General features: G+C 63.6%; 2 protein-coding genes across 2 annotated transcripts in view; both read right to left on the bottom strand.

The window, feature by feature from the left end:
- The window catches only part of DHX9 (DExH-box helicase 9), a 54,033-nt gene extending 53,106 nt beyond the window's left edge, over positions 1-927 (bottom strand). The window contains exon 1 of the mRNA XM_062211465.1: positions 830-927. The gene's annotated coding sequence lies outside the window, so the exon portion shown is untranslated. The remainder of the gene's footprint in view (positions 1-829) is intronic.
- A 7,021-nt stretch (positions 928-7,948) lies between these two features.
- Positions 7,949-27,718, bottom strand: part of NPL (N-acetylneuraminate pyruvate lyase) — a 32,929-nt gene continuing 13,159 nt past the window's right edge. The window contains 10 exon segments of the mRNA XM_062211464.1: positions 7,949-8,842; positions 11,851-11,890; positions 14,324-14,408; positions 17,764-17,810; positions 17,931-18,079; positions 22,604-22,696; positions 23,272-23,347; positions 23,904-23,961; positions 27,625-27,697; positions 27,700-27,711. Of these exon segments, the coding sequence (XP_062067448.1) occupies positions 8,658-8,842; positions 11,851-11,890; positions 14,324-14,408; positions 17,764-17,810; positions 17,931-18,079; positions 22,604-22,696; positions 23,272-23,347; positions 23,904-23,961; positions 27,625-27,697; positions 27,700-27,711 (818 nt within the window). The 3' untranslated portion in view covers positions 7,949-8,657.

Genomic DNA, 27,718 nt, shown 5'->3' with positions numbered 1-27,718 from the left:
TTACTCAGGTTGGAAGCCCCCGACCCCCCATCCCCCAGAGAGACGTTAACAGACTCCTGACTGGCAGTGCTGCTGCAGATCCGCCTGTGTGGCCACGGACTCCTAAATCCTCCTCACTGGTCCCCAGACGCCCCCCACCTGCAGGGCAGCCGCTCTGTCGCCCACACTTCCCCTGAGAGGTAAGGACAGAGGCCAGGGACGGGACCGAGTGGAGCAGGCCAGAGACCCCTCCCGCGTGGGAGCGGGCGAGGGCAGTCCTGGGACAGGAGGGGGCGGCAGGCCCGGGGCCGAGGCAGGGCCCCTCATCCACCCGCCCGCTCGCCGCCCCGCACGGAGGCCTGGATGCCCGGGCGCCCGCCCCTCACACGCCCGCTCGCCGCCCCTCACACGCCCGTTCCCTCACGGGGCCCGCTTCCCGCCCCGCACGGAGGCCGGACGCCCGCCCTCACCCGCCCCGCACAGATGCCGGACGCCCGCCCCTCACACGCCCGCTCCCTCGCGGGGCCCGCTTCCCGCCCCGCACGGAGGCCGGACGCCCGCCCGCGCCCGCCCGGGACCCGCTCCCTCACCGGGACCGCTCGCCGCTCCGCACAGAGGCCTGGATGCCCCGGCGCCCGCCCCTCACACGCCCGCTCCCTCACAAGGGCCCGCTCGCCGCCCCGCACGGAGGCCTGGATGCCCGGGCGCCCGCCCCTCACCCGCCCGCCCCCCGCCCCGCACGAAGCCCGGGCGCCCGCCCCTCACACGCCCGCTCCCTCACCGGGACCGCTCGCCGCCCCGCACGGAGGCCGGACGCCCGCCCGCGCCCGCCCGGGACCCGCTCCCTCACCGGGACCGCTCGCCGCTCCGCACGGTGGCCGGACGCCCGCCCTCACGCCCAGGCTGCACTGAGGAAACAGCAGCGAAATGGCCGACGGCGGCACGAGGGGCGGGACCACCGGGCGCATGCGTAGACTGCGCGCTGTAGCGCGACCCCGCCCCCCGCCGGGCCCCGCCGCTGCGCCGTCGCCCAGGAGACCGCGGCCCCGCCTCTTCCGGTGACGCCCCGCCCCGGCGGCGGAGGCCTTCCGGTGGCGCGGGCTCCCAGAGGGGCGGCCCAAGGTGCAGCTCTTTGTCAGGGTCTGAGAAACCGCAGACGGGGCCTGGGCTGCTCGGCTGCCCATTTGTGAAGGAAATTTGCATTTCTGTGGGAAACCTGCTTCCGCCGGAGCGAGCCGGCCGAGAACCGCGCTCCGCTCCCCGTCGCCGCCGCCCCGCCCAGCCTGCTGCGGCCTCGGGGTCCCGCCCGCCTTGCTCCGTATACCCACGTGCGAATCAGTTTTTTGTTGTGTGGGTTTTTTTTTTTTTTTTTAAGATTTATTTGATGGCATGCGCCGTGGCCCACTAGGCTAATCCTCCGCCTGCGGCGCCGGCACCCCGGGTTCTAGTCTCTGTCTCTCTCTTTCACTGTCTAACTCTGTCAAAAAAGAGATTTATTTGAAAGGCAGAGTTAGCGAGAGAAGAGGGAGGTCTTCCACCTGATGGTTCACTCCCCAGGTGGCCGCAACGGCCTGAGCTGCGCCGATCCGAAGCCAGGAGCCAGGAGCTCCATCCGGGTCTCCCACGCAGGTGCAGGGGCCCAAGCACTTGGGCCATCCTCTACTGCACTCCCTGGCCATAGCAGAGAGCTGGATGGGAACTGGAGCAGCCGGGACTGGAACGGCACCCATATGGGATGGCGGCACTGCAGGCGGCGGCTTCACCCGCTGTGGTGCCGCAGCGCCGGCCCGGTGCATCAGTTCTTATGGCCTTACAGAACTGTGTCCCCGTTTTTATTCTAAGTCCTGGTCTCCACCCCCAGCCTCCTGAGCTAACTCAAAGTGATATCGGACAAGGCCCCCTAAAATTCACACTAAAATGTGGCCCCTTAAAGTTCCATAGAAATGCTAGCCGGGTGCCACATGTACTACCGGAATTTGGGGTGCCTTACGATTTCACCACGGGCTTATTACTAAATCCCCGATATTAATAAGCCCAAGAGGGTTCTTGCCTAATATTTAGAGAAGAATTCTAAATACCGGCACAGATAAACAAGGCAGCATGGTACATTTTAAGCTTTTATTCAATAAGAAAGATGCATAGGAGAGTGAGAGCGAGCACCAGGAACCAGCCACGTGGAAGAGCATCTAGGCCGGGAAGCCTAGAACACATGGCCCAAAGGCCATGCGCCCTCGAGGCGTGGGGCTACAGCAAGCCCCTTCCTAGCAAGAGGCCAGGGAAAAAGAGCAGGGCTGGGCACACTGTGCCCAGGCTTTTAACCCACTCCAAAGGGGAGTGGTCAATTAACCTGATTGGCTGGTGGGCACCCCGGTCCGGCCAGGTAGGGGAATGAGGCCACACAAGGGCGTGGCCAAGGCATCAGGTAGGAGCATGAGGTCCACAGGGGCGTGGCCAAGGCATCAGGTAGGAGCATGAGGTCACACGGGCGTGGCCAAGGCATCAGGTAGGAGCATGAGGTCACACAGGGGCGTGGCCAAGGCATCAGGTAGGAGCATGAGGTCCACAGGGGCGTGGCCAAGGCATCAGGTAGGAGCATGAGGTCACACAGGGGCGTGGCCAAGGCATCAGGTAGGAGCATGAGGTCACACAGGGGCGTGGCCAAGGCATCAGGTAGGAGCATGAGGTCCACAGGGGTGTGGCCAAGGCATCAGGTAGGAGCATGAGGTCACACAGGGGCGTGGCCAAGGCATCAGGTAGGAGCATGAGGTCACACAGGGGCGTGGCCAAGGCATCAGGTAGGAGCATGAGGTCACACAGGGGCGTGGCCAAGGCATCAGGTAGGAGCATGAGGTCCACAGGGGCGTGGCCAAGGCATCAGGTAGGAGCATGAGGTCCACAGGGGCGTGGCCAAGGCATCAGGTAGGAGCATGAGGTCCACAGGGGCGTGGCCAAGGCATCAGGTAGGAGCATGAGGTCACACAGGGGCGTGGCCAAGGCATCAGGTAGGAGCATGAGGTCACACAGGGGCGTGGTCTTCCAGTTCACAAATCAGACCAACTCCAACCTGTATGCCTGCCTGCTTCAAAAGCAGAGGCGGAAGGCGCAAACCGAGAGCAGGCTGTGCTTAGTGGGAGAATGAGAATGCGTCGTGCAGGTCACCCCATAGGAGAGAAGCTGCCTGGGACTGGGTCCCACAGAGGGCAAGGGAAGGGTGGCCAGGTCCCACAGGTGAGGCCGGCGAGGCCAGGCCACCTCGGTGCTGTCCCACGCAGGGCGAGGCAGTGAGCAAAGCCTGACCCACCTGTGGCAGACTCGGGAAAGTGGCGGAGCGCAGCTGGGGACGGGCCATCAAAGGTCAGGGAGGAAGCCCTCTGGAGGCTGGAATTGCAATCCTGTCCAACAGTGCCATCTGAAGGGTGGCATAGTAACTTCTAGAAACAGAAGGCTGAGATCGGCACTTCTGTCTTGCTAAAGATAGCTTTGGGGGAGACACCGGCCTTGAAGAGACTTCCCCCTTCCCTATCCCCACAGGCACCTGACCTCACAGCGTCTCCTGTGTAGTGTGGGAGACCAGGTGCGCCCTAGGAAGATGGGCGTGCTGGGTTGGCATGGACGGGCTGGAGCTACAGTGCAGGGCTGGGAGACAGAGACTGGGGGCGTCCTCCCGCTTCCCTGCATGGCTCGGCCGGGCAGTCTTCCCTGTGCATCTGTGCTGCCGGCAGCGCAGGTGCCCGCAGGGACAGACCGGAGCTCTTGCTGCTCCACGCTGTTGAGATGGCGCACCCGGCACAGAGCGCCTCTGTGAGTCGGACGGTCGCTCAGCACAGGCGGGAGTTGGGGCTAGGCAGGGAGTCAGTGAGGGGCAGGGAGCTAAGGACTGCCCACCCCCACGCCATGTGCCCTGCCCCAGTCCCACCGCCCTCTGAGACCCGCACAGCCACTCCTCCTGAGGCAGCTGAGCCCCCTCTCCCTCATGCCCCAAACGCCTGGAGGTCACCCTGTGCACTGAGTACCTCCCGACCCCATAAACAGGACAGTCCAGCCTGGATGTCTCCCATACCTTGTGTGTCTGTCCCTTTGCCTTTCAACAAACCCTGCTTTCCTGCAAACCCTGAATGCCACCTGCAATGCCGGTGGCCCCTACGGTGCCAACTCACGTTCCTGCCGCCCCACGTCTGACCCCGCTCCCTGTTAATGCAGCAGAAGACGGCCCGAGTGTTTGGATCCCTGCCGCCCGTGTGGGAGACCCAGAAGAAGCTCCTGACATCGGCCTGGCCAAGCCCTGGCCATTTCAGCCATGGAGGGGGTGAACCAGCAGATGGAAGAGCTCTCTCTGCTACTCCCTCTCTCCGTAACCCTTTCAAATAAATAAATAAATCTTAAAAACAATCATTCTAATTAGTCACAAAGTTGGCAGTTAGCTTTTGTTAATCAGATTGTGAAAAGAAAGGAAGAAGGATTCATTCCTACAGCACAACCCGCAGAACTGGCTGGAGGACTTGCCCTAGAACCGCCAAGCTGGCTTTGCTTGCTCCATGCACAGAACCCTGGCCACTGCCATGGGGTGGTGGGAGAAAGGACAATGGCGCCGCACTGAGCCAGGGGCCAGGCGGCTAACGCTCAGCTCCCGGACTGCCGGCGGCAGTAAAGGCAGTGACTCTCACAGTCCAGAGCTGGGGAGCGAGGGGTGCGTGTTCAGCATGTGTCCAGGTTCCGGGTTGGTTCGGGTGCTTGTGGCCTTCCCAGATGGGACGGCGATACCACGTTTCCTAAGGGGGCTCCCTTCCTTCGGGGCCACAAGCAGCTGGTTCCCTCCCTGAAGAGACCCCCTGAAGTGATCCCACCGTCACGCTGGGGTTACTGGAGAATTTCACAGGGTCGGTTGCACAGCTTCCTCTGCTGTGCGGTCATAAAGGAAGGGCAGGGCCCTAGGACCTGCTGATCCAGTGCACCTGCCTTCGAGACACTTTATAGGCTTCGGTTTCAGTTACGGTTACACGTGTGAGTAAAACCTTACTTTTTGTCCTCTGAGCTTGCTTTTTTTTTTTTTTTTTTAAGATTTATTGATTTATTTGAAAGGCAGAGTTACACACAGAGAGGAGAGGCAGAGAGAGAGAGAGAGAGGTTTTCTATCTGTTCACTCCCCAAATGGCCGCAACGGCCGGAGCTGTGCTGATCTAAAGCCAGGAGCCAGGCGCCTCTCCTGGTCTCCCATGCGGTGCAGGGCCCAAGGACTTGGGCCATCCTCCACTGCCTTCCCGGGCCATAGCAGAGAGCTGGCCTGGAAGAGGGGCAACTGGGATAGAATCCGGCGCCCCAACCGGGACTAGAACCCGGTGTGTTGGCGCCGCAAGGCAGAGGATTAGCCTGTTAAGCCACGGCGCCGGCCCACACTTCTGTTTTTCTGTTTTTTAAGATTTCCTTTTTTTTGTGTGTGTGATTATTCCCACTTTGTAAACCAGTATATTGTCACTCAAAGTAGTCCAATGCTGTGCCCAAAGTCACCACGCCAAGAAACGGAATAACTAGGATCCGAAGGCATTTATTTAGACCTCGTGTCCAGAGTGATTTCCACAACTGCTTACTGTGGCTTCCTTAACTTTGCTTTTTTATTGCTGTTGCTTTTAGGAGAGACAGTGGTTTAACAGTAGAGAGTGCTGTGTTCCATCCTGATCTTCCTAGCTGTGTAACTCTGGATAATTTAACTCTGTGTGCCAATCTCTTCCTCTTGTGGATAGGGGATCTTAACTTCCATGTCCCAGGCTCAAGGTTAAACAAAACAATGCACACAGAATGTTGCTCTGAAGGCTTGAAAGGCAGAGTTGCCCACAGGGTGGTGGGGGTGGGGGTGGGAGAAGAAGGTCTTCCATTCTCTGGTTCACGCCCCAAATGGCCACAACAGCTGGAGTTGAGCCAATTGGAAGCCAGAAGCCAGGAGCCAGGAGCCTCACCCAGGTCTCCCATGTGGGTGCAGGACCCCAGCACTTGGGCCACCCTCTGCTGCTTTCCCAGACACTTCAGCAGGGAGGCAGATTGGAAGTGGGGAGCCAGGACTTGAACCCACGCCCATATAGGATGCTGGCACCACAGGCGGCAGCTTTACCCACTGTGCCGCAGTGCCTGCCCTGCTGCTCCACTTCTGATCCTGCTCCCTGCTAATGCTTGGCAAAATTAGTGGAAGATGGCCCAAGAGCTTCACGCTGGAGGAAGCTCCTGGCTCCTGGCTTTGGCCTGGCCCAGCTTCAGCCATTGTGGCCATTTGGGCAGTCAGTCAGCAGCTGGAGGATCTCTCTCTCTTTCCCTCTTTCTCTCTGTAACTTTGCCTTTCAAATAAAATAAATCTTTTAAAAAAAGTGTCATGGCGTCTTGTAGGGCTGCAGACCACAGGTGGCGTGGAGTCCTGTGCATGATGGGAAGTGAGGCTCAGGTCACCATGGGGGACAGGTGTGCCGAGTCTGCAGTCGTGTTGGGGAGTCCCAGCCAACCCGCGCGAAGTGTTGCGGGAGAGCTGGTGAGACGAGTTCGTGTCCTGGTGTCGATGACGATTTACGAGACGGGACACGACGGTGAGAGCAGAAGTGAAATTTTATTTAAATACAAAGCAGAAGCTTCAAACAGTAGAATCGGAGGGGCTGATGGAAAGACCAGGCTGCGGGCTCGTCCCTACCGCGTTACCCCAAGGAACAAAGGCAGCGGCTATGCATTGGTTACCGTGAAGGCCCCGGGCCCCTCTAGCTGGTTTTTCTCTAAACCTAGAACTTGTCCTGGTTGGTGAGTGGGCAGGTGCTGGCTCTGTCTCCACCCTGCCTGAACACTTTCACTTTTCCTCTGATGATGTCGGCTGTCGCCCGAGGGCTGACTTCTGCTGTGTACAACACTCACGTAAAGAAAGGAGGCTCGCCAGCTCCTGGTGTGGAGGCTCACCGGCTCCTGGTGTGGAGGCTTGCCGGTTCCTGGTGTGGAGGCTCGCCAGCTCCTGGTGTGGAGGCTCGCCGGCTCCTGGTGTGGAGGCTCGCCGGCTCCTGGTGTGGAGGCTCACGGGCATGGTGCTGGTGTGGAGGCTCACCGGCTCCTGGTGTGGAGGCTCGCCAGCTCCTGGTGTGGAGGCTCGCCGGCTCCTGGTGTGGAGGCTCGCGGGCTCCTGGTGTGGAGGCTCGCCGGCTCCTGGTGTGGAGGCTCGCAGGCATGGTGCTGGTGTGGAGGCTCGCGGGCTCCTGGTGTGGAGGCTCACGGGCTCCTGGTGTGGAGGCTCACAGGCTCCTGGTGTGGAGGCTCGCGGGCATGGTGCTGGTGTGCACCAGAGGGAGAGCTCAGGTCTCAGGGGTCAGTTGCTCTTGTGGAAACACAGCCCAGCCGGCGCCGCAGCTCACTAGGCTAATCCTCTGCCTTGCGGCGCCGGCACACCGGTCGGGGCACCGATCCTGTCCCGGTTGCCCCTTTTCCAGGCCAGCTCTCTGCTGTGGCCAGGGAGTGCAGTGGAGGATGGCCCAAGTCCTTGGGCCCTGCACCCCATGGGAGACCAGGAGAAGCACCTGGCTCCTGCCATCGGATCAGCGCGGTGCGCCGGCCGCAGCACGCCACCGCGGCAGCCATTGGAGGGTAAACCAACAGCAAAAAGGAAGACCTTTCTCTCTGTCTCTCTCTCTCACTGTCCACTCTGCCTGTCAAAAATTAAAAAAAAAAAAAAAGAAACACAGCCCAGCACGTCCCCCGAGGGCAATGCCCCCTGCCCTAGGGACCCCTCTCTAGGCTCTGTCAGCCGTACATTGTGGCACCCCTTACAGGGCCCTCTGGTTATGGAAGCCGAAGCAAGTGATGAGCTCCCAGTCTTCTGGGGGAAACTGACACGTGGCCAGTGGTCACCGAGCAGCCAGGGGAGTGGCTTGTTAGTCACGTGGGGTCCAGGCGCGCTTAACGTGGCATTAGAGGTGACATGCTGTCCAAATGCAACCGCTCAGGACTAGACTCAAACGATTTTTAAGGACTTTTATTTGAAAGGCAGAGTTACAGAAAGAGAGAGAGAGAGAGAGAGAGAGGTCTTCCACCTGCTGGTTCATTCCCTAAAGGCCTGCGATGGCCGGAGCTGGGCTGATCTGAAGCCAGGAGCCAGGATCTTCATCCTGGTCTCCCATGTGGGTGCAGGGGCCCAAGGACCTGGGCCATGCTCTGCTGCTTTCCCAGGTGCGTAAGCAGGGAGCTGGATCGGAAGTGGAGCAGCCAGGACTTAAATGCCCATGTGGGATGCCGGAGTCACAGGGGGCAGCTTTTACCTGGTATTCCACAGCACCAGCTTCCAAGCAAGTGTTTATTAAAGTTAAGTGTACATGACAGTGGTTTAAAATTAGGCAATGTTAAAACAGGATTAAGATCCAGACATCAAGACAACGGGCACTCCCTAAGGCAGGTAGATCAATCAATCATGATTTTCCGCTGGGAGCTGTTTCACCCACAGAAATTTCTCTACAGAAACTGCACAAGCAATGACTGAGCCCGCACTCCTCCAAGAGTTCTGCCCCTTCACGAAAGAGAACACTTAGGCTCGTGGTAGGTCCCACGCCACGCACTGATTGACGGGATTCCATGTGCTAGGACGGGGTCAGTTCAAGTTCATGTGAAAAGTCCCTGAGAGAAGAATGAACCCCGCATGGTGGGCGGAGTCTCAACCCCACGGTCAGACACTAGCCACAGGCTTCCCAGCTTCCCTCCTGAGAGCTGGCTTCGGGGAGCAAGTCCAGGCTCCTGAGCTTGGCCGCGGCCTTCTCCGTGAACTCTTTGGGGGCTCGCAGCAGGGGCAGCCGGGGTGGGCCCATGGGGATCCCCGAGACCAGCGTCATGATGGCCTTGGTCTGTGACACTCCGAAACCTGCCCAGGAGAGATGGGTGAGGAGACCTGAGTGGCCACCTGCACTTCCCCAGACGCCCAAGGGCTCCCATCCCAGGGACCACCCAGCCGGGCAGTGTGAAGGCCAAGGGCAAGCCCCAGTCCAGGTCCACTCAGTAGGTGTGGGGGAGCAGCAAAGGACCTGAAAGCCCAGAGCGGTTGGGGGAAGGTGTCAGAGAGGTCAGCGGAAGGAGGAGGAGCCAACAGCCTTGCGTTTGACTTGGTCAAGGACGGACCCAGGAGGCAGAGCAGACCCGAGCTCAAGCACCCGTGAGAAGTCCCTGGAGGGAGGGCAGCACTCAGGAGGCCGCCGTCTCAGGGCCCTGGGACACAGTGGCACGGGCCGCAAGACGAAGCCACGGTGTGGGTGTGGTGAGGAGCTGGACTCAAAGTCCCGTGTCAGACTGGTGGCCAGGCCTCCAGGAGACCCCAGGCCGGGGCCGCAGCTGAACCAGGGATCACACCTGCATCCCACACCTGGCCCAGGCGCGGAGTACGACATTAACCTAAAGAAGTAAAGGGTGCTCGCGCAGGCCAACGTAAGCCCGCCCGGCAGGGCCCCTCACAACCCAGGGCGCAGCGGGTTACCTGCAGAACCAGTCCAGAACAGGAGCTCAGGGCTAACAGTCACCTCGCACAAAGGGAGGGACCCAAGCCATGGCCCACGAGAGGGCCAAGAATCGAGACAGGGAGAGGTGGAAGAAGCCGAAAGAACACTGGAGATGAAGAACATACATTCAGGGAGGTCAACTGGAGAAAACACACCGAGAGGGTCAGTGATGCCGGAGCTGGAGCTGCAGAAACACCAAGCGCAGAAGGGAGGGGCAGGGCAGGTACTCAGTCCCGGCACAGACACGAGGGGAGCAACAGGAGGCTGGGGACGCGTGAGGACGGCAGACACAGGACCCAGCAGGCACAGGACCCGGCAGGCACAGGACACGGCAGGCACAGGACACAGCGAGGCACAGGACCCGGCAGGCACAGGACCCGGCAGGCACGGGACCCGGCAGGCACGGGATGCGGCAGGCACAGGACACAGCGAGGCACAGGACCCGGCAGGCACGGGACCCGGCAGGCACGGGACGCGGCAGGCACGGGACGCGGCAGGCACGGGACCCGGCAGGCACGGGACGCGGCAGGCACGGGACCCGGCAGGCACAGGACACAGCGAGGCTTCCACAGAACCGGGGAGATTGGGGCAGCAGGTGCACTGTTCTGCGTGAGCCTCCCCCCAGCCACCCAAGGCGAGGGGAAGCAGGTAAACAGCACCAAGCACGAATCCCCAAGCACAAACACCCGGGGAGACGCCCTCTCTGCCGAGCCGCGGAGGGTCAGATGCACAGGGCTGGGGGGAGGGCTGGGGGCGGGTGCTGACAGGAAACCCAAGATCTTCTGGGACTGGGCCCAGGGCCGATCTCCTGCAGAGCGGAGGGCGGCCTCTGCCATTCGTCACAGAGTAAGCCCAAAGGGACTGGGGAAGGGAAGGGTCTCCTCTGGCTCCCAGTCACTTCCCGGCACCTGCGGCAGGGGACCCTGTATGTGGCCGATATGCTGTCGCTCACGGAGCAGGCAGGGCCACTTTCTGGCTGCTCCCACCAGCCCTGCAGTGGGCGGCCACGGGACTGCCGTGAGCATCGGCACTGCAGTGGCAGGAGGCCGGGAACAGCCAGCGGCTGTGAGGGGACAGCTGAAACCGAGAGGGGGCTGTGGGGGCTGCACTGACGGTCAGGGCTGGAGTTAGACAGGCATCCTGGAGAGCCTCGGGGAGGCCAGGCTATCCCCTCTCTCTACCATCTCCTGAGCCTCAGGGAGGCCAGGCTATCCCCTCTTTACTGTCCCCTGAGCCTGAGAGAGGCCAGGCTATCCCTTCTACTGTCCCCAAGCTTCGGGGAGGCCAGGCTATCCCTTCTTCCATCCCCTGAGCCTGAGAGAGGCCAGGCTATCCCTTCTACTGTCCCCAAGCTTCGGGGAGGCCAGGCTATCCCTTCTTCCATCCCCTGAGCCTGAGAGAGGCCAGGCTATCCCTTCTACTGTCCCCAAGCTTCGGGGAGGCCAGGCTATCCCTTCTTCCATCCCCTGAGCCTGAGAGAGGCCAGGCCAACCCTTCTACTGTTCCCGAGCCTCGGGGAGGCCAGGCTATCCCCTCCCTACCACCCCCCGAGCTTCAGGGAGGCCAGGCTATCCCCTCTCTACTACCCCCCCACCCCGAGCCTCGGGGAGGCCAGGCTATCCCCTCCCTACCACCCCCCGAGCTTCAGGGAGGCCAGGCTATCCCCTCCCTACCACCCCTCGAGCTTCAGGGAGGCCAGGCTATCCCCTCCCTACCACTCCCACCCCGAGCCTCGGGGAGGCCAGGCTATTCCCTCTCTCTACCGTCCCCTGAGCCTGAGAGAGGCCAGGCCAGCCCTTCTACTGTTCCCGAGCCTCATGGAGGCCAGGCTATTCCCACTCTACCATCCCTCGAGCCTCGGGGAGGCCAGGCTATCCCCTCCCTACCACCCCCCGAGCTTCAGGGAGGCCAGGCTATCCCCTCTCTACTACCCCCCCCACCCCGAGCCTCGGGGAGGCCAGGCTATCCCCTCCCTACCACCCCTCGAGCTTCAGGGAGGCCAGGCTATCCCCTCTCTACTACCCCCCCACCCCGAGCCTCGGGGAGGCCAGGCTATCCCCTCCCTACACCACCCCCCCGAGCTTCAGGGAGGCCAGGCTATCCCCTCTCTACTACCCCCCCACCCCGAGCCTCGGGGAGGCCAGGCTATCCCCTCCCTACCACCCCTCGAGCTTCAGGGAGGCCAGGCTATCCCCTCCCTACCACCCCCCGAGCCTCGGGGAGGCCAGGCTATCCCCCCCTCCCTACCACCCCCCCCCCCGAGCCTCGGGGAGGCCAGGCTATCCCCTCCCTACCACCCCCCGAGCCTCGGGGAGGCCAGGCTATCCCCTCTCTACCGTCCCCGGCAGCAGACAGAGCAGGGGCCACACGCAGCACTTACCTAGTTTAACCACATAGTTGATAAATCTCTGGATACAAAACTAGAAAGGAAAAAGCAAATCAACAACCAGTGTCACTAAACTGAAGCATGACAAGGAATTTAGAAATCAGAGTCCAGGAACCCTACACGGTCCACACACTTCAGTTCTCTTCTTCCAAAGAGACCACTTATCCACTTATTTGAAAGGCACAGAACAGAGGAAGGAAGGAAGGAGGGAGAGACAGAGAGAGAGGTCTTCCATCCGCTGGTTCACGCCCAGATGGCTGCAATGGCACCAGGCTGGGCCAGGAAGCTGGAATTCCATCCAGATGGGTGCAGGGGCCCAAGCCCTTGGACCACCACCGCTGATCCCAGGAGCCTTGGCAGGAAGCTGGGTGGGAAGTGGCACAGCCGGGACTCACTCAGATATGGGATGCCGTCATGGCAAGTGAAGGCTTAACCTGCGCTTTACAATGTCGGGCCGCCACGTACCCTCGCTCTCTAAGGTCCGTCGAGGGCAGAGGGACTGCCAAGGGAGGACGGTGAGACCCCCGGACAGACGAGGACCCTTTCACAGACAGGGCCCACAGAGCAGCGGCTCCCGTGATGGCGCTGCACAAGACGGCAGAGACAGGGCACTCCCACCTGTCCTGCCGCCACGGGCCAGCTTGGCCGTGCAGCCGTCTGCACACTGGGCTGTGTGTCCCTCCGGGATCCCTCCCAGGCCAGCTGAGGGCCAGCTGGCCCAGCCTGAGGTTCACAGGGACCAGCGTCTGCACGCCCAGCCGGTCAGCGGGAGGCAGGTGCACGTCCTTTCGGAGCCCTGCTCCTGCTGCTGAGGCCTCAGCTCGGCCTGGGCACAGCTCTGAGGACCCCGCTGGGCGGACCAAGACCACTGCGCAGTGTGCAGTGCGGGCCGCACACTCCCCGCAGCCACGGTCCTCCCGGCTCCCCAGGGGCTTTGACTGTGGCTTCTTCGTTGTTACTCAAGGGCCCTGCTGGAGAAGGGGCCTGTGACTTCGGCAGGACACGCAAATAAATAACAAACAGAAACCCATTCACAGAACAGAGACGCTGCTCAACCCCATTTCCCCACTCTTATCCACTCAGTTACATAAACAGGGCTTGGCAGTACTTACTGCTTTAAAAACACAAACAGAAATAATAGCCTTCAGCTTATCCCAGCACTAATACTCATCCATGAGTTCACAAAAAATTGGTTAAAAAAATCCCAAAACCCATAAAAGAGCCCCCACGCCCTGCCTCTGTGCTGGCCCTGCTTCCCTGCACCTGGCTGCCCCCTCACCTGGGCACGGGTTCCCCCCACCTGTGCACGCACCCCCCACCTGGGCATGCTCCCCCCACCTGGGCACGGTTCCCCCCTCCTGTGCACGCACCCCCCACCTGGGCATGCTCCCCAACTGTGCGTGCCCCCCAACTGTGCGCGCCCCCTAACTGTGCACACCCCCCACCTGTGTACAGGTTCCCCCCATCTGTGCATGCACCCCCCACCTGGGCATGCTCCCCCCACCTGGGCATGGTTCCCCCCTCCTGTGCACGCACCCCCCACCTGGGCATGCTCCCCAACTGTGTGCGCCCCCCAACTGTGCACGCCCCCTAACTGTGCACGCCCCCCACCTGTGCACAGGTTCCCCCCATCTGTGCACGCACCCCCCACCTGGGCATGCTCCCCCCACCTGTGCACGTGCTCCCCCCATCTGTGCCCGTGCCCCCCACCTGGGCACGGGTTCCCCCCTCCTGTGCACGCACCCCCCACCTGGGCATGCTCCCCCCACATGTGCACAGGTTCCCCTCATCTGTGCATGCCCCCCAACTGTGCGCGCCCCCAACTGTGCACGTGCTCCCCCCATCTGTGCCCGCGCCCCCCACCTGGGCACGCGCCCCCCACCTGTGCAAGCCCCCCGACCTGTGCACCCCCCACCTGTGCACGCTCCCCCCCACCTGTGCACACCCCCCAGCTGTGCGCTCCCCAAGCTGTGCACAGTTCCCCCACCTGTGCACGTGCTACCCCTGCCTGTGCACGCCCCCCCCCACCTGTGCAATGCTACCCCCCCCCGTGCATGCCCCCCCCACCTGTGCACACGCTCCCCAGTAGCCACCGTGCTGGGGGCCTCCCTGCCACTCATCCTGCTTTTCTCGGGCTGCCTCAGAGCCAACGCCTGCCTTGGGTCGCCCCTGGGCTCTTGGGCCTGTCAGGTGGGCGTCTCCGCTTCTCAGCTCCGTTCCAGTGTGCGCTGTCTGCAGACCCAGCCATCCTGGCTTTCTCACAGTCAGAGGCGGCGGAACAAGGGCCCTTCTGGGGGGAGCAGAGCGCAGTCCCGGCGGGCGGGGTGGGGGGAGGGGACACGGCCAGCGGGAACAAAGAAATGGGAGGAGGGTAAAGGGAGAGGCACCGAGGCACCGGGAATGCTGATCCCCCAACCCCCCCCCCCCCCCCCCGCCCCGCAAGGGACGCCCCAGCCGGGTGGCTGACCTGGTGGCTGAGGGCGGAGGACAGCTCCCCTCGCTGGAAAGCCTCCAGCAGCATGTTGGTCCTTCTCCCCAGGTAGTTGTAGGTGCTGGCGAGACAGCAGCAAAGGCCACAGGTTCAGTCGGGCAGCAGGGGTCAGACCTCACCCGGGCAGCCCCCAGGACAAGCCCAAGAGATCCCCTGCCTCGCGTTCCAGGGTTGAGAACCCAAAAGGATGAAATCAGGAATAAAGTGAGAGGGGCCAACACCTGCTCTCAACAAGGGCTGAGCTGCAACACGGGGAGGGGAGCTGTGGGGGAGCAGCTGGGGTGGGTGGGGGGAGCTGTGGGGAGACACAGCCAGGGAGGGGGGAGCTGTGAGTGAGACACAGCCAAGGAGGTGGGGGGAGCTGTGGGGGAGACATAGCCAGGGAGGGGGGAGCTGTGAGTGAGACACAGCCAAGGAGGTGGGGGGAGCTGTGGGGGAGACATAGCCAGGGAGGGGGGAGCTGTGAGTGAGACACAGCCAAGGAGGTGGGGGGAGCTGTGGGGGAGCAGCTGGGGTGGGTGGGGGGAACTGTGGGGGAGTCACAGCCAGGGAGGAGGGAGCTGTGAGTAAGACACAGCCAAGGGGGTGGGGGGAGCTGTGAGGGAGCAGCTGGGGTGGGTGGGGGGAGCTGTGGGGGAGACACAGCCAGGGAGGGGGGAGCTGTGAGTGAGACACAGCCAAGGAGGTGGGGGGAGCTGTGGGGGAGCAGCTGGGGTGGGTGGGGGGAGCTGTGGAGGAGACACAGCCAGGGAGGGGGGAGCTGTGAGTGAGACACAGCCAAGGAGGTGGGGGGAGCTGTGGGGGAGCAGCTGGGGTGGGTGGGTGGAGCTGTGGGGGAGACATAGCCAGGGAGGTGAGGGAACCTGTGGGGGGACACAGCCAGGGAGGTGAGGGAACCTGTGGGGGGACACAGCCAGGGAGGTGAGGGAACCTGTGGGGGGACACAGCCAGGGAGGTAGGGGGAGCTGTGAGTGAGACACAGCCGGGGGGGGGGGGCTGTGAGTGAGATACAGCCAAGGAGGTGGGGGGAGCTGTGGGGGAGCAGCTGGGGTGGGTGGGGGGAGCTGTGGGGGAGACATAGCCAGGGAGGGGGGGAATTGTGGGGGAGACACAGCCAGGGAGGTAAGGGAACCTGTGGGGGGGGACACAGCCAGGGAGGTGAGGGAACCTGTGGGGGGACACAGCCAGGGAGGTGGGGGAACCTGTGGGGGGACACAGCCAGGGAGGTGGGGGAACCTGTGGGAGGACACAGCCAGGGAGGTGGGGGAACCTGTGGGGGAGGCACAGCCAGGGAGAGGGGAGCTGAGAGTGAGACACAGCCAGGGAGGGGGGAGCTGGGAGAGAGACGCAGCCATGAAGGTGGGGTTGAGCTGCAGGAGAGATGCAGCGGTGGGGGGTAGCTGCGGGTGAGATGGAACCCTGGGGGCCCTGGCCCTAGGCGGAGGTGGGCAGTGCCCGCAAGGGACGGCAGACACCACTGATGGAGCCTCACACATCTCTTCCCGACCAGATCCCAGACGAGAGGACAGTGACAGGGTGTGACCTTTCACACACAGGGCCCCGCGTCAATCACAGGGCATCCTCCCGCCCAGGACCTGGAGCCACTTGGCTCAACAAGAGCTGCGCCGGCCTCGGCCTCACTTCCTGCTCCTGTCCCGAGAGGACTCCACAGTGACAGCAGTGACAGCCAGGGAGAAACGAAGCCCCGCCTGCCCATGTGTGGGGGGGCTGATGTGCCAGGTGTGGGGGCCCCAGAACTGAGCCCAAAAGGGAAAAATTCCCAGGGCCAAGGCTCCGCGGCCGGCAAGACTGGCACCTGGGGTTCCCAGCACAGAGGTCCCTGCGGTGAGGACGGCCCGCTCACTCTCCTTGGCCGTGGGCCTGCCGGGAAAGCCTCTGCTTGCCACGGCGTGGACGGGACCCTCACTCGGGGCACTGCTCGCCACGCCGTGGACGGGACCCTCACCTGGGGCACTGCTCGCTACAGTGTGGACGGGACCCTCAACCAGGGCACTGCTCGCCACGGCGTGGACGGGACCCTCACCTGGGGCACTGCTCGCTACAGTGTGAACGGGACCCTCAACCAGGGCACTGCTCGCCACGCCGTGGTCGGGACCCTCACCTGGGGCACTGCTCGCCATGCCGTGGATGGGACCCTCACCTGGGGCACTGCTCGCTACAGTGTGGACGGGACCCTCACCTGGGGCACTGCTCGCCACGGTGTGGACGGGACCCTCACCTGGGGCACTGCTCGCTACAGTGTGGATGGGACCCTCACCCGGGGCACTGCTCGCCACGGCGTGGACGGGACCCTCACCTGGGGCACTGCTCGCTACAGTGTGGACGGGACCCTCACCCGGGGGCACTGCTCGCCATGCCGTGGATGGGACCCTCACCTGGGGCACTGCTCGCCACGGCGTGGACGGGACCCTCACCTGGGGCACTGCTCGCCACGCCGTGGACGGGACCCTCACCTGGGGCACTGCTCGCTACAGTGTGGACGGGACCCTCAACCAGGGCACTGCTCGCCACGGCGTGGACGGGACCCTCACCTGGGGCACTGCTCGCTACAGTGTGGACGGGACCCTCAACCAGGGCACTGCTCGCCACGGTGTGGACGGGACCCTCACCTGGGGCACTGCTCACTACAGTGTGGATGGGACCCTCAACCAGGGCACTGCTCGCCACGGTGTGGACGGGACCCTCACCCGGGGCACTGCTCGCTACAGTGTGGATGGGACCCTCACCCGGGGCACTGCTCGCCACGGTGTGGACGGGACCCTCACCTGGGGCACTGGTTGCCATGCCGTGGATGGGACCCTCACCTGGGGCACTGCTCGCTACAGTGTGGACGGGACCCTCACCTGGGGCACTGGTTGCCACGCCGTGGACGGGATCCTCACCCGGGGCACTGCTCGCTACAGTGTGGACGGGACCCTCACTTGGGGCACTGGTTGCCACAGGCGAACATGCAGTGGCCACGCCGACCCAGTGCCTGCCTCTGGTGAGGGGTCTCGGACATGACTCTGGTCTCCCGGCCGTGGCCAAGAGGACCTCTGGTGGACACCTACTGGACAGTGCTGTCTGCGCCATGCTGGCCTGGGGCTGTGCAGGCAGAGGGAAGAGAGGGTCGGAAGGACGTGGAGGACACAGAGCTGCCTGCATGCCCAGTAACTCACGTCTTCTCCAAACGCGGCTGCGCACGGGATCCCGTGACTGTCGGCACGCTTCTGACCTGCACGGCGTTCCTGACACACCGAGCACTACGGCCCACGGCCCACTGGGAGTGTTCGCCCTGCGCGGACTCTCCCTGCGCCCAGTGCTGCTCTCTAAGCCTGGGATTTCGGCCTTCCAGACATGGAGGACAGCCCCCACCCCCCCGACAGGGGACTTCACACTGTGACCCCGGGACTCACCTGCCCACCGCACCAGTGGCTCCCATCACCAGCGCACTCAGTAGCTGCTGATCAGAGACAAACAGAGGAGGCTCTCGTGAGAACAGACGGAGACGAGACACTGACAATAAACAGCCCCTCACGCCGTCCTCCAGGGCAGCTGACACCCGGCGGCCCGGGGGACCTACCTCGTCCACCCCAAAGAGGAAAGCCAGCCGGCGTGGGCCGTGCTGGTCCACACACTGCCCGAAGTCCAGGAGGTCAGTGTCACTGAACTTCAGCCCCTGGAAGCTGGGGATCTGGGCCTGAATCCCATCCAGCAACTCCTCCGCACGAACTGCTCGAGACAGTAAACGGTGCCGGTCAGCCCGCGCCCTGCACACACTCGAGGGCGCTACCCCGGGCTCACACACACGAGGGCGCTACCCCGGGCTCACACACACGAGGGGCTGCCCGGGTTCATACACACGAGGGCGCTGCCCCGGGCTCACACACACGAGGGCGCTGCCCCGGGCTCACACACACGAGGGCGCTGCCCGGCTGTCGTCAGCCTCACCCTGCACACATGAGGTAGAGGAGCTGCCTGGCTGTCGACAGCCAGAAGCAGCGGGTGCTTGCCCCACCCGGCGGCTCCTACAACCTCGCCGCACGGATGCTGTGAAAGCTGGGGCTCATGTTTTGTCTTGGTCTCAGCTCCTGGGCCTGAGCTTCTACAACCTTGTAGACAGGGCTGCCAGGAGAGGCTCTTGTGCCAATGTTTTTTAAAAAGATTTATTAGACTTATTTAGAAAGAATTACAGGGAAAGACAGGGTGAGAGAGAGAGAGAGAGAGAGAGAGAGAGAGAGAGATCTTCCATTCACTGGCTCACTCCCCAGATGGCTCCAGATCGCTGGGTCAGGCCGCAGCCAGGAGCCAGGAGCTCCATCTGGGTCTCCCATGTGGGTGGCAGGGACCCAAACACTTGGGTCAGGCCGCAGCCAGGAGCCAGGAGCTCCATCTGGGTCTCCCATGTGGGTGGCAGGGACCCAAACACTTGGGCCATCTTCCACTGCTTTTCCCAAGTCATTAACAGGGAGCTGGATCAGAAGTGGAGCAGCGGGGGACGTGAACTGGCACCCAGCGAGGTGCCGGTGTGGCTGGTGGCAGTTTTACCCACCACACCACAATGCTGGCCACAGCATCTGATTTTTGATCTTGGTTTGTGACATGGCGCTCCCAAGACCTCTGCACTTTCCCACATGACAGGTGCACTGGGACTCGGGGGTAACAGGAGCGTCGCTGGCTCCAGCGAGGTGGCTGCGGCTGGGGCTCCAGACAGCCTCACCACGGGGGCTGGTTCCCAGGAGCTGATTCTGTGAGCAGAGGGCTGGGACTTCCAGTGCCCTCGCTGCTGGGGACAGAAGGGCCTCAAGGTGACTGCTCCTGGCTCACGCTCCTGGATGGCGCTGCACCCAGTGGGCACAGAAGCCCCGAGCCCTCCCTGCCCACCTCACCCTGTGCCCCTGTCCACCTGCAGCCTTCGTGATCAGCAGGCAAGAGCACGCAGGGTTTCCCTGAGTCCCGTGACTCGCTTCAGCAAATTAACTGAAACGGGGAAGGGGGTTGCGGGAACTTCGATTTGTGCCCATTCGGTCAGCAGCCCAGGCCACGAGCTGGCATCGGAAGCGGATGGCAGTCTCGTGGGACGGGATGTGACACCCACTCGGGGAGACAGGGTCAGACGGAGCTGAGTTACGGACGCCAGTGAGTCCCCACAGCAGAGCTGGCTGTGCTGGGAGAGTCCACGCACGTCTGGTGAGGGTGCGAGGTGGCAAGTGAGAGCAGGGCCGGAGGAACAGCCGGGCTGTAGAGCACTCTGGCTTTCCTCCTAGGGAGTGTGGAAGAGAACGGGACGTAAAAGACAACGTCGTGCCTGGTGCGGAAGAGCACCCCTCCCACGTCTGGGGGCCCGGGCTCCGCCTCCGGCCCGGAGTCCAGCTTCCTGCGGGCGCACAGCCCGGGAGGCAGCGCTGATGGCTCCAGTGACCGAGTCCCGGCCCCTGTGTGCGAGGCCTGGGACTTCCCAGCTCCCAGGTTCAGGCTGCCCAGCCCCGGGCGTTGAGGGAGTGAGCAAGCAGATGGGAGCTTTGTGTCTGCCACTTTGTCTCTTAGACAAGTAAATACAGAAATAAAGGGGGAAGTCTGTGGCGTGGGAGTATATCTCAACACAACATTTACGTGTGACAAATCAAATCTGAGGGGGCCGGTGTGTGGCATAGCCGGTGAAGCTGTGTCTGTGATGCCAGGGTCTCATGTGGGCACCGGTTCGTGTCCCGGCTGCTCCACTTCCGTTCCCCCTGACGGCCTGAGAGGGGAGTGCGAGATGGTTCAAGTGCTTGGGCCCCTGCACCCACGCGGGAGACCGGGCTGGAGTTCCAGGCTCCCGGCTTCGGCCTGGCCCCGCCGCGGCTGTGGTAGCCATCTGGGGAGTGAAGCAGCAGATGGACAATCTCTCTTTGTCTCTCGCTCTCTCTCTGTCACTCTGCCTTTCAAAATGAAAATAAATACATCTTTCTCAAAAACCTGAGGAACTTCGTCTAACTGTAAGAATCTCCTCCCTGGAGAAGCAGAGTTACAGGAGAGAAAAGCTGGAAGGGAAGCCACAGAGAGCAGGCGGCCTCTGTGGGGAGCACAGGAACGCGGGGGCACAGGCGGCACGGCCTGCCAAGTGCAGCTGCAGTCTCATGGCCTCAGTGCAGCAAGCAGGGTGTGCGATGCCAGGGCTCAGCTCTTCCTCCTCTCTCAAGAACCTGCACTGGGAGGAGGTGAGAGCTGACGGGGAGGAGGTGAGACCTGCACTGGGAGGAGATGAGAGCTGACGGGGAGGAGTGAGACCTGCACTGGGAGGAGGTGAGACCTGCACTGGGAGGAGGTGAGAGCTGACAGGGAGGAGTGAGACCTGCACTGGGAGGAGGTGAGAGCTGACAGGGAGGAGTGAGACCTGCACTGGGAGGAGGTGAGAGCTGACGGGGAGGAGTGAGACCTGCACTGGGAGGAGATGAGAGCTGACGGGGAGGAGTGAGACCTGCACTGGGAGGAGATGAGAGCTGACGGGGAGGAGTGAGACCTGCACTGGGAGGAGATGAGAGCTGACGGGGAGGAGTGAGACCTGCACTGGGAGGAGGTGAGAGCTGACGGGGAGGAGTGAGACCTGCACTGGGAGGAGATGAGAGCTGACGGGGAGGAGTGAGACCTGCACGGGGAGGAGGTGAGACCTGCACTGGGAGGAGTGAGACCTGCACGGGGAGGAGGTGAGAGCTGACGGGGAGGAGGTGAGACCTGCACTGGGAGGAGGTAAGACCTGCACTGCAGGTGGGGATAGGGGGGCGGGTACTCACACCTCACCCCAGCAGTGCAGGGATGTGGGGGGGGGGGCGGTACTCACTCCTCACCCCCAGCAGTGCAGGGATGTGGGGGTTGGGGAGCGGTACTCACTCCTCACCCTAGCAGTGCAGGGATGTGGGGTCGGGGGGGGCGGTACTCACTCCTCACCCCCAGCAGTGCAGGGATGTGGGGTCGGGGGGGGGGCGGTACTCACTCCTCACCCCCATCAGGGCAGGGATGTGGGGTCGGGGGGGGGGCGGTACTCACTCCTCACCCCCATCAGGGCAGGAATGTGGGGTCGGTGGGGGGCGGTACTCACTCCTCACCCCCAGCAGTGCAGGGATGTGGGGTCAGGGGGGCGGTACTCACTCCTCACCCCCAGCAGTGCAGGGATGTGGGGTCGGGAGGCGGGTACTGACTCCTCACCCCCAGCAGTGCAGGGATGTGGGGTCGGGGGGGGCGCGGTACTCACTCCTCACCCCCAGCAGTGCAGGGATGTGGGGTCGGGGGGGGCGGTACTCACTCCTCACCCCCAGCAGTGCAGGGATGTGGGGTCGGGGGGGGCGGTACTCACTCCTCACCCCAGCAGTGCAGGGATGTGGGGTCGGGGGGGGCGGTACTCACTCCTCACCCCCATCAGGGCAGGGATGTGGGGTCAGGGGGGCGGTACTCACTCCTCACCCCCAGCAGTGCAGGGATGTGGGGTCGGGGGGGGCGGTACTCACTCCTCACCCCTGTCACGGCGGGGATGTGGGGTCGGGGGGGGCGGTACTCACTCCTCATCCCCAGCAGTGCAGGGATGTGGGGTCGGGGGGGGCGGTACTCACTCCTCACCCTCGTCAGAGCAGGGATGTGGGGTCGGGGGGGGGCGGTACTCACTCCTCACCCCCATCAGGGCAGGGATGTGGGGGTCGGGGGGGGCGGTACTCACTCCTCACCCTCGTCAGAGCAGGGATGTGGGGTCGGGGGGGGCGGTACTCACTCCTCACCCCCAGCAGTGCAGGGATGTGGGGTCGGGGGGGCGGTACTGACTCCTCACCCCCAGCAGTGCAGGGATGTGGGGTCGGGGGGGGCGGTACTGACTCCTCACCCCCAGCAGTGCAGGGATGTGGGGTCGGGGGGGCGGTACTCACTCCTCACCCCCAGCAGTGCAGGGATGTGGGGTCGGGGGGGGGCGGTACTCACTCCTCACCCCTGTCACGGCGGGGATGTGGGGTCGGGGGGGCGGTACTCACTCTTCACCCCTGTCACGGCGGGGATGTGGGGTCGGGGGGGCGGTACTCACTCCTCACCCTCGTCAGAGCAGGGATGTGGGGTCGGGGGGGGGGGGCGGTACTCACTCCTCATCCCCAGCAGTGCAGGGATGTGGGGTCGGGGGGGGGGCGGTACTCACTCCTCATCCCCAGCAGTGCAGGGATGTGGGGTCGGGGGGGGGGGGCGGTACTCACTCCTCACCCTCGTCAGAGCAGGGATGTGGGGTCGGGGGGCGGTACTCACTCCTCACCCCTGTCACGGCGGGGATGTGGTAGTAGTAGAATGGCAGGGCGGGTGCGGCCGCAGCCACCTCCTTGAGGAAATGGACCAGGACGTCTGAAAGGACAGCAGGGCATGAGCTGGTGAGCGGAGAGCCCGAGCCTCGTGCTGAGACACCTGCGCCCCCCAGGGCACGAGGCTGCACCGGCCTCTGGGGTCCCGGCCACTGCCTCCTGCACAGTCACCATGCTCCCTCCTGCAGAAAGCACACAAGAGGGTGACCTTTGCCACCAAATCCCACAAGACACGGAAGACTCTCACGCAGGCTGGAAGCCCACCAGGGAGCGCCCCTGCCGTCCCCCGGGCAGGGAGTAAGGATTTCAGAGTCTGGGGCACTCGGGTGCTGTAAGTGGTTTCCATGGAGACGCTGGAGGAGGAGAAGCGACACCGGACACAGTCTCCAGGTGCCCCTCCCCGGCAGGCCGCTCTTTGGAGACAGATGTCCCCAAGTCTTGCCCCGTGACTCCTGCACACAGCAGGAGTGGGCGCCTGCACCAGCAGACTGGCGGGGGCTTGGCGGGCAGCCCGGAGCACTGGGCAGAGGAAGGGAGGGCTTTCAAGCCGGCTCTCCTGGGGGCCCAGGGACCAGGCAAGTGGGTGCGGACGCCCCGGGGGCCTGGACCCCCGCCTACCTCGGCTCTGTGGCTTGAGGAAGAAAGGTGTGATGGCGGCAATGCCATCGGCTCCTATTTCCGCTGCGTGCTGGGCCTTGGCGAGGAGAGGAGAGCGCACATGGGGGTCAGCGGCTTGGTGATGGGCCAGCAACTTTAACCCCTCGCCCTCTCGCCCCTGTGTGCAGGAGCTGCTGATGCTAAGGCTGGAGCAGCACCGTCCGCACCGTTCCTGTGTCCTGGCTCAGGGAACAGCTACATCAAGCATGCCATGTCTGGCTGAGTGCTGGCACAGTGACCGCGTGGCCTGGCGTTCGGCACCGCGGGGCAACCCTCCCACGACGCGACGCCGCCAGCCATGCCAACCGCCCCGCAAGCCTCCCCCACCTGACCAGCACAGCACGCCGCCTTGGCTTCTACTTCCCAGAGGACACCGACGCTGGCCCCAAGCCCGAGCACGACAACACCCACCCTCGCTTTCCCCAGGGAGAGGACTGACGGAGCCCGCGCCCCAGCCCTCGGCGGTCACCACGTTGGGCGTGGCACTTTGGTTATGGCTCGGTGCCCGCTTCTGAACCGCACCCCAGCAGCCACCCCATGGCAAACGTGGACGTGGAGGCCCCTGGTGGCCACTTGAAGGGCACACAACGTACCAGCTCCTGCGACTCCTTCAGGCTCAGCGCCCCCACGTGAACCACCACCTGCTCCAGCCTGCCGGGGAGAGAAGCCGCTGTGTCACGAGGGCCCGAGGCCGCGCCGTCGTGGCTTGAGCTGGCACCAACACCTCGTTAAGTCAACCCCGAGAGTATGAAATTCCGCAGCGATTCATTTAGAATGACCCGAATCGCGGGGGTCGATGGTGACCTTCTCAATGGGTGTGTGGCATTCTGAAGACCCCTCGTGTATCGCTGACAGAGACAGTCCCGGCTCCAGCCTGGCCCCCGATTCCACCAGGCTGTGAACCCCTAAAGAAGGCTCTGGCCCCTCCCATGCCTGTCTTCCAGGCAAGCCCCTGGTAACAGAGCCTGCCTCACGGGGCTGTCGTGAGGAACACGCGCGCTCACGTGTGTGAAGCACCATGGGACGTGGTGCAGGGGACACGTGGAATAAACACCAGCCCGACCAGCCTGACACACGGAGGCTTAGAAGCGCACAAACGGGGGGAAGGGTAAAGGCAGGACTAGGTGGGAACAGCGTGAGGCTCAGCTGGACAGGGTGCTGGGTGGTCAGCCGGCGCCCCAGGGCTGGTTTCACTGGGCACTGCTGTGCGGGCTGCAGCTGGGCTCCCACGGGCTCGGGCAGGTGCAGTGCTGCAGGTGCAATGCTGGGACTTTTGGCTGGCGATAAAACGGGTCCCTCCAGGGACAGAACCGAGAGCTGGCTGCGTGGGGATGAGTTTGCCATTTTCCATCTCCGAATTCGGCCAGAAGGGATGACCCCATGTTCATCTCTGGGGGTGCCCCCGTGACCCTATGGGGAGAGGCCCGGTTTCACCAGCATGTTTTCTGAGGGGCCCTGACATGAGCTGGACACACCGCGGCCCCCAGGGCGTCCCGGTGCTGTGCCGGGCTGAAGCAGAGCTCGCTGGGTGGAGCCCCAATGGGCTTAGCAGTTCTGAGGACGGCAGGAGCCTTCCAGGGGCACAGAGGCTGACCCCGCCTGGGCAGCAGCCTCTCTCGCCCTCCCCAGCCTTCCTCTGGTTTGGGGTGAACGTGTCCCCCGTGTCTCCCTCAGCCTGGCTTTAACACAAACTCCCAGTCGGTTCCCAGTTCAGGAGGAAGTGGCTCCTGAAGACCCCTCCCTCTCCACGCACGACGACTCCACACCTAGCTGCCCCTGCTCCTGTGCCACCCTGGGCAGCCCGGCGGCTCCCTGCCAAGTCAGTGTCCTCACCTGGACCCCTGGTTTTCCTGCAAGCAGCCCCCCGCTCAGCCACTCCCCACTCCCCAGCTTCTCCATCTCCTGAAGCCTCAGCTCAGCCACTCCCCGGCTCCCCAGCTACTCCACCGTCTCCGGAGGCCTCAGCTCAGCCACTCCCCAGCTCCCCCACCGTCTCTGGAGGCCTCAGCTCAGCCACTCCCCAGCTCCCCAGCTTCTCCATCTCATGAAGCCCCAGCTCAGCCACTCCCCAGCTCCCCAGCTTCTCCATCTCATGAAGCCCCAGCTCAGCCACTCCCCAGCTTCTCCACTGTCTCCTGAAGCCCCAGCTCAGCCACTCCCAGCTCCCCAGCTTCTCCACTGTCTCCTGAAGCCTCAGCTCAGCCACTCCCCAGCTCCCCAGCTTCTCCATCTCTTGAAGCCTCAGCTCAGCCACTCCCCAGCTCCCCAGCTTCTCCACCGTCTCCGGAGGCCTCAGCTCAGCCACTCCCAGCTCCCCAGCTTCTTCACCGTCTCCAGAGGCCTCAGCTCAGCCACTCCCAGCTCCCCAGCTTCTTCACCGTCTCCAGAGGCCTCAGCTCAGCCACTCCCCGGCTCCCTAGCTTCTCCATCGTCTCCAGAGGCCTCAGCTCAGCCACTCCCAGCTCCCCAGCTTCTCCACCGTCTCCCAGCTCCCCAGCTTCTCCACCGTCTCCTGAAGCCTCAGCTCAGCCACTCCCCCAGCTCCCCGGCTTCTCCACTGTCTCCTGAAGCCTCAGCTCAGCCACTCCCCAGGTCCCCAGCTTCTCCACCTTCTCCGGAAGCCCCAGCTCAGCCCATTCCCCGGTTCCCCAGCCTCTCCACCGTCTCCAAAGGCCTCAGCTCAGCCACTGCCCACACCCCAGATTCTCCACCAACTCATGAAGCCTTAGCTCAGCCACTCCCCACACCCAAGATTCTCTACCAACTCATGAAGCCTCAGCTCAGCTACTCCCTGGCTTCCAGCTTCTCCACAGTCTCCGGAGGCCTCAGCTCAGCCACTCCCAGCTCCCCAGCTTCTCCACTGTCTCCTAAAACCTCAGCTCAGCCACTCCCAGCTCCCCAGCTTCTCCACCTCTCCGGAAGCCCCAGCTCAGCCACTCCCCAGGTCCCCCGGCTTCTCCGCTGTCTCCGGAAGTCCCTGTCTGCTTCCGTTTGCACTTGACCCCTTCAGGACCCTCTGCCCAGAGAGCCGCAGGCCTGCGTTCTCTTCTGCCCTTCGCCTCCTCTCCCACAGAGAAAGCAGCGCTGCCTCCTCCCGCCCACGCCTCCCTCTCTCCTTCCTTCCCCAGCAACTCGCAGCAGGAAGCAGCTGCCCTGCGGCCCCACGTCCGCCAGCCCGGGGTGCTCCCCGGCTGCCTGTGGTCCGGCTTCTGCCCGTGTCCACGCACTCAGGTCGATGGTGACTTCCCTGTGCCAAACCAGGTGGCCTTCTCTGCCTCCACCTGCAACTCTCACGGCGTCTCACGGTTGGCGTGATGCACGCCGACCCGGCACGGGCACTGCAGAGCCCTGGGAGCAGGCACTGCTCTAAGTACCAGCACGACCTCGGATGGCAGCCACGCTGTCATCACTCCTGCCTCACGGGCAGGGGCAGAGGGGCCAGCGTCCTGCCAGGCTCCCGAGCTCATGGGGGGCAGAGCCGGCCCCACGCAGGGCAGCCCACAGCGGCGGCTCAGAGCTCTGCCCCACTCCCTGGTCAGCTGTGGGGCCCCTTGCTGCCTCCCTCCCACCCGTGCAGGGCCCAGCCCTGCCCTGTCTCTGCTGCCCTCCGTCTCCTGTTTCCCTGCTCTGTGCACACGTGGCTGGTCACTTTCTGGGGCCCAGGCTGACCGGAAACAGGCAGAAAGCTGAAGGATCGCCAGGAATTGCCCGTGAGACAAGTGCTCACGCGTGACAGATTGTTGGTGCGCTCTGAGGCCACTCGAGGAAGCCGGGGAGGTCACAGGTCCCTCCTGGCTGATGAGCCCGCCCCAGCTCCCGGGATCTGCCTGTGGTCTTCTGCCTCCACCCAAGGCTGTGCCAAAGCCCCCCTTCTCTGGTTTGAAATTTCTGGAAGGCTGACACCCACTGGATGGTCAGCACAGCCCCCCAAAGACGAGGGCGAGGACTTGGTGGCTGGACGTGCGGTGGACAGGACTGCACTGTCCTGTGTTGTCATGGTGTGAACTGGAGGTGACAAGAAAGAGTTGTCCATGCAGGGAAGTTAGTCCCTCGGCACGAGAGGGGCCCAGGAGGGGCTCAGCCGAGGGAAGGGCCTCAGGGAAGGCCACGCTGGCCCTGCCCAGGCACCTCGAGAAGGTGAGGGCGCCTGGGTGCTGCCAGGCCGACTGGTAACACGGGGGCATGGGCGTGAGGTGCAGGAGAGGCCGGTCTGGGGGCCGGGCACCGCCTGGGCAGGAAGAGCCAGGAGGCGGGCCCACCTCCCGCCAGCCACAGAAGCCACGGAGGGCCCTCCCACGGGGGGGCGCCACTCACTTGCTCCTCCCTTGGGTCACCCACTCCTCGGCAAGCCGGCGGCGCTCGGCGATGCTGAGGGACAGGCCTTCTCGGTCGTGCCGTTCACTGCGTC

The sequence above is a fragment of the Lepus europaeus genome, chromosome 14 (assembly GCF_033115175.1).
Source record: "Lepus europaeus isolate LE1 chromosome 14, mLepTim1.pri, whole genome shotgun sequence".
In the NCBI taxonomy this organism is placed as follows: domain Eukaryota; kingdom Metazoa; phylum Chordata; class Mammalia; order Lagomorpha; family Leporidae; genus Lepus; species Lepus europaeus.
Note: the sequence above shows the minus strand (reverse complement) of the source record. Positions and strands in the feature narration are given on the sequence as shown.